Genomic DNA, 13,538 nt, shown 5'->3' with positions numbered 1-13,538 from the left:
GACAGCCTTACTGGTTGAGTGGATAGATGCTTGGCTAGCTAATCTACGGACTTGTTGACTCGCAGACTTGACTCGCTGACGGACTGGCTGCCGAACTGACCTTCGTTCTAATTTTTTTTTCTAATAATTTATCCTGCCTTTGCAATCTGTAGGTCCACGATGTAATCGACCGATTGGAATAGAAAACGGTAAGATACGCGGCACACAGATCAGCGCATCCTCCGAAGCAGATAGTAACCACGCCGCACAACTTGGCCGACTCAACCAAAAGCCCTCTGGGAAAAAGATCGGAGCATGGGCGGCAGGTAGTGTCAGCGCCTATCAGTGGTTACAGATCGACTTGAAGATACCCATGAAGCTTACAAGTGTCACTACTCAAGGAAGAAACGATAATACCAATCAGTGGGTAACACGTTATCTGATTGAATACAGTCTTGACGGAGCACACTTCACCACTTACTGGTCACAAGGAAATGTATATGTAAGTTGAGTTCACAAAATGACGTTGGTTTTTATCAGGGTAGCCGCTTTTCAGTGACACGTGGATCGAGTTGTTCTAGGTAGGATAAGGGCTAGACCGGTTACCATAGGAACCTGCTGGCTCCACAACAGGGAAATCGGGGCTTACCCTGAAAGCAGGATTTGTGCAGTGGTGAGATTACTAACCAACTAATGTGTACTGGGTTCTACCTCTGGGCTCGGCGTAATCACTGGGTTTGAAATTGTTGACTTTTTAGTTCGCTCCGAGGGCTTTTTTCTCAGACCTTTTTCGTCTATCTGCATCTATTTGGTTTGATTTGAAGTTACCTCATTTACTAGTGCACTTTTGTTAGGCTATTTAAGCTTGAAACCAAAGTTGTGGTTGTTGTTGTTATTATTATTATTATTATTATTATTATTATTATTATTATTATCATTATCATGAAAATCATCATCAACATTATCGTTGTCGTGAACGTGAACGTGATCGTTGTCGCTATCGTTAGCGATGTCGTCGTGTCATTGTCATCCTCATCATCATGGTCGTGGTCATTGTTATCATTATCATCATTATAAATCTGCTTAAAAAACTTGGCTCTCCCCTTTCATTAATGGGTTCATTACTTTATTCTCTTTCAGTATTTCCCTGGAAATCGCAATAGAGACGGCATTGTTATGCACCGGCTTTTCCCAATGCCTCGAGCCAGAATCCTTCGGTTCCTTCCAAAGAACTGGCACCGGTGGATCTCGATGAGAGTTGAACTCAACGGCTGCCCATCTGGTAAATAGATCATGTATCTTGGGAATTTTAGATCGCTTCCTTCTCGGGTATATCCTAAGTTGTAGAAGAATTATTAAGCGCCATTACGACTTCTCACTTCTACTACTACTACAGTGCTCTGGGCAGCACCTGGGTAGCGCCTTTGTGTTGGTTTTGGTATACAGTGTCACACGATCCGAAGTATCTCTCTCCGCGAAATGTTTATTCCCCTTTGGTGGGCGCTCACCAGGTCTAGGGTTGCGAAAGTCCCTGTTGTACGCTTTTTTATACCAGGAAGTCTCCTGATTTGGATCACTCATAGAGCAGAGAGCACTATTATTGACTCTTTCAAAAGGCGTCTATTATTTCTCCGTGTACGTCCGTATTGAAGGGTCATGTTTTCGTTGCAGGGAGTGTATTGCGAGAAAAACAGTTCATTTGCATTTAAGTTCATCGGCTCCAGCCTATCGCTCTCATTAAAGGGCTTGCTTACTCGATATAGCAAAATAAATTAATACGGTTTCGTTACATTTTGTAAAGAAACAGTGAAGGTTTTGTCCGCTCCGTCACGGCACCGATTAGGACCACATGCACCTGCGGTTCCGTCGCATCTTTTTATGTCTAGCTCCTTGTAAACGCGCTATCGAAGAGTGGTTCGAGAATAGGCGTCTTGTGGTCTGTTGGAGCAGTTTTGGACTCTGCAAGATCTGATTCAACTTTTTTTTGTTAAATTCCACAGGACGCTGTTCTCTTCCGCTTGGCTTGGAAGACAAACGAATTTTAGACGGAGCTCTAAGCGCGTCATCTTTTGCCAACCACAACTTGGCGCCATGGCTTGGAAGGATCAATTCTATCCGTTCGTGGAGCTCGCGCGTGAATAACGCTCGTCAATGGCTTCAGATATATTTGGGAAATCTCGCGCGTTTGACGGGTATCGCAACACAGGGCAGAAGGGATGCACATCAATGGGTCACGCGATATGTGCTGTCGTACGGAAATGGAATGAGCTTTAAAGCTTATAGAGAAAAGAGAAAGATAAGAGTAAGTCAATGATATCCAAATTGCTCGAGGTTTGGATGACCGATAGGCTAGTTGCTAGGCGACGGGAGAAAGGACAAGTGACTGAAAATCAGAGTCCTAAGTAGAAGGGTCCGAACCTAGGATCCCCGTAACACCGGTCGGGTGCTCTACCCATTGAGCTACAATAATTCGTGGGGAACAAGGTTGATTGTCTTATATCTCAGTGGGTACTGAGAGCATCCGATCATTGTTTCGTAGGCCCCAGCAAGGTTCGAATCCTGCCAAGGTCCGATTTGTCAGTCCTTTCGCCCGTCGCTAGGCAACTAGTTTTTCATCCTTCCCACAGGAGTATTACACCTTGAAACATCCTTAGCTGCGTCTGAGTGACTGTTGACGAGTTCACCCCGACTAAACTAGTTTAACTAACCGTGGTTTACTTAAACCGAGGTTTTCTGACGTTGTTTAAAATCTCTCAACTTGATGTCACTCGTTGAAATAAAACATGTTTGATTGTGTTTTTCAGTTTGTCTGTAAATATTCCTTCCAATCTGTCCAGAGTTACGGAAATGCCTTCATAAAGTTTTTTTTTATTTTTTACATATTTTATATCGTATAATAGCATTTTTTCAAAAATCTGAACAGAGACGTGAACCATGCTTTACAATTCATGTACTATTCGCGGAGATATAACGGAATGTCGTAGGTTCGAATCCTGTCTAGGACCGGCTCTAATTTTTCAGTTGTCCTTTACGCATTACACCTTCAAACATTGATGGTTGCATGTTCATCAAAGTGAGACAATTTTTTCCGACTTATCCGTTGTGGTTTGAAAGGTGTTCAGACGTTGCACAAGCTTTGGAATCCATATACAAGCATTGTATTTCGCGTATTCAAGTCCCATTTTCAAAATACCATATTTTAACGTGGACTTTCTTTTGAATGCTTAATTAATCCTTCACTGATGTTTTTTCCTCTGTTTCTGTAGATGTTCCGTGGTAATTCAGACAGAAATACCATTGTATCGTACACGTTACTTGCACCATTCACAGCCCAGTATGTCCGTTTCCACCCCAAAGCCTGGAGAAGCCATATCTCGATGAGAGTTGAGCTCTATGGATGCCAGAAAGGTACACCCTACTACTTTATTAAGGATCTGATTTGTTTGAAGTCTTTTTGCTAAAGTGTGACTTATGTCAATCTTTTAAAATCTTGATCGTGTATTTTTTCTTTCACATTTCCCAGTCGCCACCATCTTGAATGGTTGTGATGTATTAATTAAAGGTCGCCCTATTCTTACACAACTATCTTTCGGATAATAACTGTAATAGTGTTCAAATCAAGTGAAGCTAGAGCGTTTTTCAATTGAGTGTCGTAAAACCAAAACCAAAGTAATTACTTTGGCCAATCAAAAAGGACGGAGAAAATCCGGTAAACCAATCAAAACGCGAAGTAATTACACGTAGCCGACACAAAGCGCGGGAAAATGTGCACGCGCGAGCCATGATTGGTTTTGGTTTCACTTTTGATTGGTTTAAAAAGTGGCGCGAGAACTTTGAACCAATCACTGAGTGAAATAATCATAAACTAAAGCAATTCGCTAATTACTTTCGACACTCAATTGAAAATCGCTGCAGTTATAAACGCAATCTGAGCAATTGCGTAGAGAAGCTTGAAAATTTCAGGGCTTCAACGGGGTTTGAACCCGCAGTTCAATATACGAGTCCTTTCATTCATCACTATTCGTTCATTGATTCATTCATCACGGGAACATTTGAACCCACAAATGATCAGCTCCCAACATCTGCGGCCTCATTGCTCAGTTGGTTAGAGCGTCTCACTGGCGTCGCGAGGTAACGGGCTCAAACCCCTTTAAAGTCCTGAATTTTTCAGGCTTTTCTACGCAATTGCTAAAATTACGTTCATAACTGCGAGGATCATAGCTTCACTTGATTTCATATCCGCAGTTCATATATGATCCATTTCATATAACATTTCATCGTTGATTTATTCCTCACGGGAACATTAGAACCCACAAATGACCAGCTCCCAACGTCAGTGGCTTCATAGCTCATTTGGTTAGAGCGTCGCACCGGTATCGCGAGGTCACGGGTTCAAACCCCTTTGAAGTCCTGAAATGTTCAGGCTTTTCTACGCAATTGCTAAAATTACGTTCATAACTGCGAGGATCAAAGCTTCACTTGATTTCATATCGGCACTTTAGGAGTCCTTTCATACATCATTTCGTTCATTTAATAGTAGTCAAGATAGCTGCGCCCTGTAAATGCGAAATAAAATAAGCTTTTCTGAGAATAAGCTATTTCGGCTACATGCAAACACTTTCTTTAAAAACCGTTAAGGCGTTCCAAACGAAATCGTCCTTTTCCAATTATGCAAATTCCGCTCAGAAAAGGGCAAATAAGCATGTAAGACAGCATATTACCGTCAGAATACTGGCGATAGAGGGTTTTCTACAATAATTAAGGAACACACAATTGAAAACGTGACCACTTTATTATGTTTCTAGCGGATTACAGGTTTTACATCTAAAGGTTATAATTTATTTGCGGACTGCGTTTAAATGTCACCTTATACATAGAACTAACCCCCTTTATAGCAAAACTTCTTGTTTAAGTAAAAACTGTAAATGGCATTTCACATTTAAGTTCACTTTATAACGTTTATGGTTAAATTTTTGTTTCTAAGACTCACAACTGTTTCCTTGAATCCTTCCTTTAAGTTTCTTTTCAAGCAAACTTGAATTTAAAAATTTCTTCCTTCAGTTCATGCTTTTTTTGTTCTGTCGGAGTTGAGGTTTGGAACGAGGCACTTCGGAAACTTTTTGGCCCTTTTTCGGAGACCTTGTCTCTCTCTCTATCTTCAGACCTAGTCTTTTTTTAGGCAAGAAACTTCGCAATTATGTTGTTTCTTCTGGTCTGCTAAACCTGTTGAAAGACCACCTTTCTAAAATGAGCAGATCGTAGTTTCACAATTGGCTTTCGGGTCCAGAAACCTAGCGGGACTTTCCAGAAACAGGCTCCAACAGGCCCGTTATGCTTCGTCAATAGGATGTACCTCCTTCTTTCTCTGTTGGTTTCATTGATCTATACTCAACGTTGTTATCCCTTCACGGAATTAAGGAACAAAGTTCAAGTCAACGAGGTGCAACATGTTGTTTTTTTCTTTGTTCTAGAACTCACAAGACTCTGCAGCTATCCGCTTGGTATACAGAGTGGTGGCGTAAAAGACGCTCAGATTACTGCCTCGTCTATATGGGACAAATACCACCAGCCTTATTTTGGAAGGCTAAAGCGCGTGCGCAGGGGTCGAAATATGGGAGGCTGGGCAGCCCGTCACAATAATCAAAATCAATGGATACAATTTGATCTTCGTCGCATCCTCAAGATAACTATGGTGTCCACCCAAGGAAGAAAAATTGTTAAGCAATGGGTTACTCGTTATACTATTTCACACAGCATCGACTGTGTGCATTTTGTGCCTTACAAGGAAAAGGATCGTTTGAAGGTACGCACGTGCTTTGTTTTCTCGGTTTGTACTGTTATTGACCGAGTGTTTTTCCCTTGAAAACGAGGATCCGTAACTTACGGTACGGAAAGAGAAAACGAGGTTACTAAGGAAGGTATAATATTTTTGAGGTAATTAGGCGCTTGAAGCAGGAAACTAGTTGGAAGTCAAACGGAACGGCCAACTGCAACAAATGATTGGTATGCGTCCGAAAATCCCAAAAACAAATGAATCTTATTGGCTTTTTGAAATAGTTACTTGCAAGATTCAAACAAGATTAAAACAAGATTCAAACAATTTCAAGTTTATTTCAAATAAACAACATGAACAACTTGCTAGAAACTACTTTAGAATACGTTAATAAGCCAATCATAGCGTGCCTACCATACGAGAGATATAATAGGGAGCTTAAGCACACGCGTTTTTGCGTCAGATTGCTTGGCACGACACGCCATTCCCAGTTAGTATGGATTCGCTCTCTTACCATATCATATTCACTAGTTGAGTCCTAATATAATGTATTTTATCTCGTAGTACTTCACAGGAAACTACGACGGGGTATCAGTTGTCACCAGGACACTTACTCCGCCAATCGTAACGCGTTGTGTCCGTATTCACCCACGTGGCTGGTATCGGCACATATCCTTTAGAGCAGAATTACACGGCTGCACTCCAGGTGAGGAAATAGCATTCACTTTGTCTTCCTTTTTCTATTATTGTTATTGCTATCGTTGTTGTTGCCATTATTATTATTATTATTATTATTATTATTATTATTATTATTGTTATTATTATTATTATTTCACAGTTGGATAACCTCTGGTTTTGCATCTCTTGAGACCGGGCTGTGCCCCACAGCCTTAAGCCTCAAGTGTTCTCCTCGCAATTCGAACAGTCCTTAGTAGTGCAGCTTTCTGCAATAACTTAATCACGGTTTGCTGTCACCTCAATACTGCCCAGAAAAAATTCCCAAGTTGTCAGTCTTCATCCCACAGCCATCAACAACCTCTGGCACTACATACACTCTAACATGCCATAACCGGTCAGCCTCTCTAGATCTTCCCAAATCCTGAAATTTCTTGAATTTCTCCTTCTCCTTACCCAATTGATACGAGTATCCGACCACACAGCAATGTCTGCAATAATCTAAGAATAAAATCATGGCATTTAATCGAATAAATTTAACAAGTGATGGTCTCTGGATTGCAGTCTTAACTTTCATGAAATACACCCTCTCTTATTCTCTTGTGACTGAAATCGCACTTTAGCTTAAAAGGTTCTTTTCCTGCAGGCTATGTTTTAATCTTGAAAAGTACTTGGGACGCTTGACGTAAACATATAATGCCAACGCCACCCTCTTTTGCCATTTGAGCAAGTCCGTTTTCATCACGATATCTGTCTTTTCTTTCAGAGCGCTGTGATATCCCTCTTGGCATGGAAGACGGCCGCTTACCTGATGTCGCTTTAACAGCTTCGTCCATCTACCACACCAATTACGCAGCTTACCAAGGCAGGCTGAATTCCATGCGCAGTGGCGCTAAATTCGGCTCCTGGATCGCGAAGCACAATAACAAACACCAGTGGTTCCAGGTGGACCTTGGTAACCGGGCAATCATCATCAAATGCGCGACACAAGGAAGATACGATGCCAACCAATGGGTGTCGAGTTACACGATTCGTTATGGGATGAATGGGTTCCACTTTAAGATCTACAAAGAAGGAGGACGTACAAGGGTATGGGTGATTTTTAAAGTCTAGGTTTCTCTAGGCCATTTTAAGAAGTAGTGATTAGACCTGTCATGGTTACGGCTTGAGCTCAAGCATTACAAAAGTTTGCAAGTCCAACCCCTAAAACAACCCCTAGTTAAGGAATTTGTCACAGTGAGGCTACAATTGCAATTTGAATATCTAGGGAGTTTTTTAAAAGTGGTACTATGATCAAAAAATCAAATCTTTTTTTCCTTCAGATTTCAAAACTATGTTAACCAAACACAAAGTAACCCAAGTTTTAAGCCTTGATTCGCCTTAATCACACGGCGGCCATGTTAAGTCCCGAGGGATTGCGGGCTTCATTTTTTTCCTATGCTCTTTTCCTATGCTGATGGTGTTACTTTGTCATTGTCCAAATGAAAGGGAGAATGAATTTCTTTGCTTAAGCGAGAAGTTCCGAGTTAGAAAATTGATCTAAGAAAGTAAGCCCTTGCATAATCAAGTGCACAGTTCTCTAAGGCAACATCCGTGAGTCCACTATCACGTGTCCGCCAAACAGACTTGACCCCTTTAGATGGAGATGAGTCAAAGAAACATGGAAAAACGCTTCCTGGGCACCAAGCATTGCTGGTCCTTTTAAAAGAGTTGTCGGTTTTAAGAGTGGTGTCTCTTAGAAATTTCTGAGTTTTACCCCGTGTATGGTCGGAGTTTTTTTTTTCCTCGTGCATCTGTTGAATCTCCTTTTCCATTTTGTAGGTCTTCCAAGGAAACTCCGAGAGGCAGATAATAGTGATGAACCGTTTCCTCTCACCGATCCGCGCCCGGTTTGTAAGACTCTACCCCAGAACATGGTATGGTCACATCTCCATGAGGATGGAGTTGTACGGTTGCAGCAGAGGTAATGAGAATTAAATTACACCAATGAAACACTAGACAGAACAGCAAATAGGCTAGGCTTTCAGGACTGACTAATTTTCAAATATTTAATCGGAGTTAAAGTTTCAAGCAGCTTTACTTTAAGTTTTAAACTTCGTTTTGATATCCCCGTGTTACGTAGGCACGAAACATTGCGACGAATTTTCAATTACAAAACGGTCCCATTATTAAAACTGCTTTCCCGAGGTCGCTGCAACTCTGCGCAATTACGGCGTGGACTAAAATCACGCTAAATTGAGTAACCTTTGAAAACAGGGACAATTTCAATCCTTCGAAGTAACTCTAGCACCACAATAACTTTAAAGGAGAAGTTCACTCCAAAATGACAATACTTTTTTATCGATTAATAGAAAGTTCATGAGGAGATCAGCTTTTAACCAAAATTTCAATCTTGAAATAGCGTTCTCACCTTGTGAAATCCTTGTTAAAAATACACACATGCAGGCCGCCATCTTGGATTATACGTGATATCAATGATCCCACTTTTCTCTCGGAAATGTGAACAACATGAACAGTGTTTCGTCCATCTGATCTATTTGAGCAATTTATTTTGCTGAAAGGAAAAGGCATGACTGGATCCCAACAGCTTTGGTGGTTCAAGCTTCCCGCAAAACTTTAGGTTGAGCTCAATGACGTTACGTATAATCCAAGATGGCGACCTGCAAGTGTGTATTTGTAACAAGGATTTCACAAGGTTATAAAGCTATTTCAAGATTGAAAATTTGCTTAAAAGCTGTTCTCCTCATGAACTTTCTATTAATCGATAAAAAAAAAAGATTGTCATTTTGGAGTGAACTTCGCCTTTAATAGACCTTATTCATAAATGGGGGTCACATTTATAGTTCTTTTGTCCACGTGCAAATTACCCTACCAAGCCTCATTTTAGAGCAAGAATTCTTTTCAATTCACTGTATGGTGTCGAGGCTTGGTAGGCTAATTTGCACTTCGACAAAAGAATTGTAAATTGACCGCCATTTATGAATAAGGTCTATTTATGAATAAGGTCATTTATGAATAAGGTCCATTTATGAATAAGGTCAATGGAAGAAAAATGGTTTCAATAACTTGCATAAAGGACTTTTTTTAACCAGCGGACAAATCAACATAGACATTATGAACGACTTACATGCCATTTTAAAATTAAATTACTGTGTAGTGGTGTAGAAGCTTTGAAGAGATCGTGCATGATAATCTGTCTTCGATATAAAGAACCTTTGAGGGCTATTTTATACTGACGCATAATGAAATTCATGCTCGTATGATGTCTACACAAAGTGGTGTGAAACTTATAGAAAGAGTTTCGAACCCAGGAATTACATACCTTGGTGGAATTTGAGCTTCTGGGTGAATTCAGTCCTCAGATTGTTGTTGATAACTGACGTTTCAACAGACGTATAGACAGGAAGTCACTTGACTTTGAAGATGACTTCCTCTCAGGTTGTCGAAGCGTCAGTCATAAACGACAGTCCTTTTCAATGCGAAATCCTGTTCACAGGACGACCAAACTACATCAAGGTATGCATAGAACATGTTTGTTATCTCTCAAGTCGCGCAGCTTCATTTTTCTCAACCTGCTCAAACCAAAACCGAAAGTTCTTTAAAAACAAAGTCCTGCACTCTGAAGCTTTGGTGAATTCTTAAGAAACGCACGTTTTTGGTTGTTGTTTCGTACAGGACACATGTGCAATAGACCACTGGGTATGATGAGTGGGGTTATCACGAACACCGCCATTACTGCTTCATCAATGTTGGATAAATATCGCGCTCCTTTCTTAGCAAGGCTGAACGGACGGCGCATGGGCAAATACTATGGCGCGTGGTTTGCAAGGTAAAGAGAAGACATAGATCAAACTTTGATATGTTTTGACACTCATAGATATATGTTATTAACCGGCGTGGAGGTCTGGATTGGGGAAAGCTGTGCCCAAGGGCTTGTAAACCGGCCCCAGGTGGTATTCAAGACAGACAGACAGTGACTGTTTTATTCCCAACACGGAGTTGGCTGTGAAACCCAATGAAATACTTGGAAATAACCCCGAACGATATAAGGCCGAAGTCGTCGCAAGATCCCTGAACAATTTCTAGCGAGCAGATGGCATAGAAAACAGGGGCAACGCAAAGGAAAGAAAGATGTTCATCGGAAAATTATTGCTAACGTATGTAAAGTACATTTTAAGTCGGGATTTAAGTTTAATTTTGCTGCAACTCACATTTACTATTTTTAGGCACAATAATCGTTATCAGTGGCTTCAAATCGACCTCGGCCGGTTATGCAAGATTATCCGAGTTGGCACACAAGGCAGTGCGTTGTCCAATTACTGGGTGACTACATATTACTTATCGTCCAGTGTTGACGGAATACACTTTGCGAAGTACAGGCAGAATTCAAGAGATAAGGTAAGAAATTAAGTGTTGTTCGTGACTTAATGCAACGGAAGATAGTTCTGACGGTGGACAAGAAACGGTAGACAAGAAATTGCCACAGAAAATTGCTTCTTTCTCTCTCTTTCACTGTTTCGATTTCAAAGCGTCGTTTAATTTATGCAGCAGGAGTAAAAACAAGAGCTTTTAGATTCGTATCCTTTGTGTCGGAGAATTTACTTTTTTCCCAAGCGTCGAGAGCGGAAAAGAACATTTCAGCGAGTGAACAAGAAATTGGCGACTCTTGGAATCCTCAATGCAATATTTGTCTGAAATCCGTTTAAACCAATCTTGAGACTCACTTTCGTCATCATTGCATGAATTATACACTCAGGATAATTCATGCAATCAACTGGCGGATGGAACTGAGGTTCTCGCCTTGAACTACGCGAGAGTTTTTTTTTTTTTTTTTACCTCAGCACTCACCTGTCACCACGACATTCTCTTGAACTCACCCCGAAGGAAATCTTAGAAATTTCTATCAACTGATACATATAACTTCCGGTTGCTTATCATAACGTTCAGCACAGACTCGTTCATGGTCGAATCTTCACGCCCGCTACAGTGAGTTATAGGAAGGGGAAATAAATTATTGTATTGAACTTTTTTTTGCAGTATTTCCCTGGCAACCGTGACAGAACCACTGTAGTGTACAATTCCGTTATCCCGTCAATCAGAGCTCGATTCCTGCGATTCCACCCATGGTCTTGGAGAAGCCACATCGCTATGAGGGTCGAAGTATTTGGCTGTGCTTTAGGTAAACTAGGTGTTTTTTATTTTTAATGGAGTTCTTATAAAACTATTTTCAGTTGATTGTCATCAAGCCAAAATCAAAGTATTTACTTCAGCGGATTACAGCAGGTGCTAGTAATGAAATGAGCCAATGCGCCAATAGCCAATGAAACGGAAAGCAAATTATTGCACTGCACTGTAAACAGCGCCAATTTACCGCATTGATTTGTTGCATGCCGCGCAGACATGAACAGTCTGAAGACATTTAGTGTAGCTTGGGACACTTGCGTCTTTCATACTGTATCCTTACATTGCAGTTTAAACCGTTGCGGCTGATACATGTTTTCTTTCCCTTCGATTTATGTTCTTTTATCTGTTCATTTTCTCTTCACTCTGGCAGGCGCATGTGGGGCGCCATTGGGTTTCGAAGACGGGCGCCTTCCAAAGTACAACTTCAAAGCCTCATCCATGTGGGATGCACGACACGGCCCGTGGAGAGCTCGACTGAATCTGCTCAACAGTGGTGGCTCAGGCGGATGGATTCCGCGTTCTAGCAACGTGTTCCAATATATGCAGGTTGACCTCGGTCAAATTTCAAGGATCGTTGCCGTGGCAACGCAAGGTCGATACGAGGCCAACCAATGGGTCAAGAAATACGAGATAAGTTACAGTAAAGGTGGCAGCAAGTTCACGTTTTACAGCATCAAGAAAAAGGTCCAGGTTGGAAATGACTGCGTTTTATTTCTTGAGTTATCGCATTTTATTTACTTTGTAATGACAATCTTGAAGATAAAAAAGATAACTTCTCTAGAGATACTCAGCCGTTCGATACAGCTCCACGCTTTATTTCTTAGGACTAACAAGTTTCATAATATTTCGCTCACCGTTCGCACGTGTACCTACTATACCATCATGCATCACTGCATGTGACAATGCTACAACTTCAGCCGCACACCGTCAAAACTCTTTTCTTTTAAAGAGAACCTCGAATTTGTTAAAGAGAACCTCGAATTTGTTCGAAATAAAAAAAAAGAAAAAAAATAGTGTTTGTATCAGGAGAATCGAATTTTACAACCTCTCTCTCTCTGTCTCTCTCTGCTACCAGATATTCCAATTCTCAACGATTTGAAAGTTATGGTCAATCGGAAATTATGGACTCTTTCTTAAACGTTTTTTCTTTGTCTTAGATGTTCCCTGGAAACAGTGATAGATACACTGTGGTTTTCAATCGTCTGTACCCCAGTTTCCGTGGCCGCTATGTCCGGTTTTATCCAAAACAGTGGCACAGTTTCATAGCTATGAGAATTGAACTTTACGGCTGCAATCAAGGTAAGGAAAAGAGACCAACTTTTCGTCGTTGAATTCTTAATCCGGTCGTCAGCCTTTTGACAGTCATTAGCAAATCGATATTCTCGAGAATATCATTCTCTTCCACTGAAAATTAAAAACTGTGGTTTCTTAATTTGGAAGCATCGTCGAAAGGGCACGGTTAGTCGAAGGTAACTCATATGGGTAATCTTAATCATCTTTAACCGTAACAAGAAAATTTAATTTAATCAATTTAATTTATTTAACTTAATTAAACAAAGCACAAAAGTTAACTAACAATGTATATTTAACAATTATTCTACCAGCGCGCGTGGATACGAGATGATAGACAGCCAACGAGGAGCCTAGCGCCTAGCGTAGCGTAGTTATAGCCAGTCTCAAATCCAACAAGCGCGAATGGAATAATTGTCCGTAATTTTCCGTAAATTCTGAACAATTGGACACTTGGAAGTTACGCCCAATCAGTTACCAGCTTAGCAACACTTGACGCAATCAGTTAACATTTTAGGTCATACAGTACTATATGAACTATTAACCGAGATGGAGTGAACCAATCAGAAAGCTAGAAACGCAATCATGATTCGAGGTCCAATAGCTCGTATACCGTAATGGTTCAGCCAATCAAAAC

The 13,538-nt window shown here is 40.8% G+C and overlaps 1 protein-coding gene across 1 annotated transcript in view; it reads left to right on the top strand.

Moving 5' to 3' along the window:
* The window catches only part of LOC138023346 (uncharacterized), a gene marked incomplete at its 3' end in the record, with an annotated part of 31,342 nt that overhangs the window by 7,003 nt on the left and 10,801 nt on the right, over positions 1-13,538 (top strand). The window contains exons 7-19 of the mRNA XM_068870359.1: positions 153-481; positions 1,120-1,261; positions 1,980-2,281; positions 3,246-3,387; positions 5,451-5,782; positions 6,317-6,458; positions 7,194-7,516; positions 8,249-8,390; positions 10,103-10,256; positions 10,654-10,825; positions 11,465-11,606; positions 11,982-12,301; positions 12,769-12,910. Coding sequence (XP_068726460.1) covers positions 153-481; positions 1,120-1,261; positions 1,980-2,281; positions 3,246-3,387; positions 5,451-5,782; positions 6,317-6,458; positions 7,194-7,516; positions 8,249-8,390; positions 10,103-10,256; positions 10,654-10,825; positions 11,465-11,606; positions 11,982-12,301; positions 12,769-12,910 — 2,784 coding nt within the window. The remainder of the gene's footprint in view (positions 1-152; positions 482-1,119; positions 1,262-1,979; positions 2,282-3,245; positions 3,388-5,450; positions 5,783-6,316; positions 6,459-7,193; positions 7,517-8,248; positions 8,391-10,102; positions 10,257-10,653; positions 10,826-11,464; positions 11,607-11,981; positions 12,302-12,768; positions 12,911-13,538) is intronic.

This window comes from Montipora capricornis, chromosome 11 (assembly GCF_036669925.1).
Source record: "Montipora capricornis isolate CH-2021 chromosome 11, ASM3666992v2, whole genome shotgun sequence".
Taxonomy (NCBI): domain Eukaryota; kingdom Metazoa; phylum Cnidaria; class Anthozoa; order Scleractinia; family Acroporidae; genus Montipora; species Montipora capricornis.
Note: the sequence above shows the minus strand (reverse complement) of the source record. Positions and strands in the feature narration are given on the sequence as shown.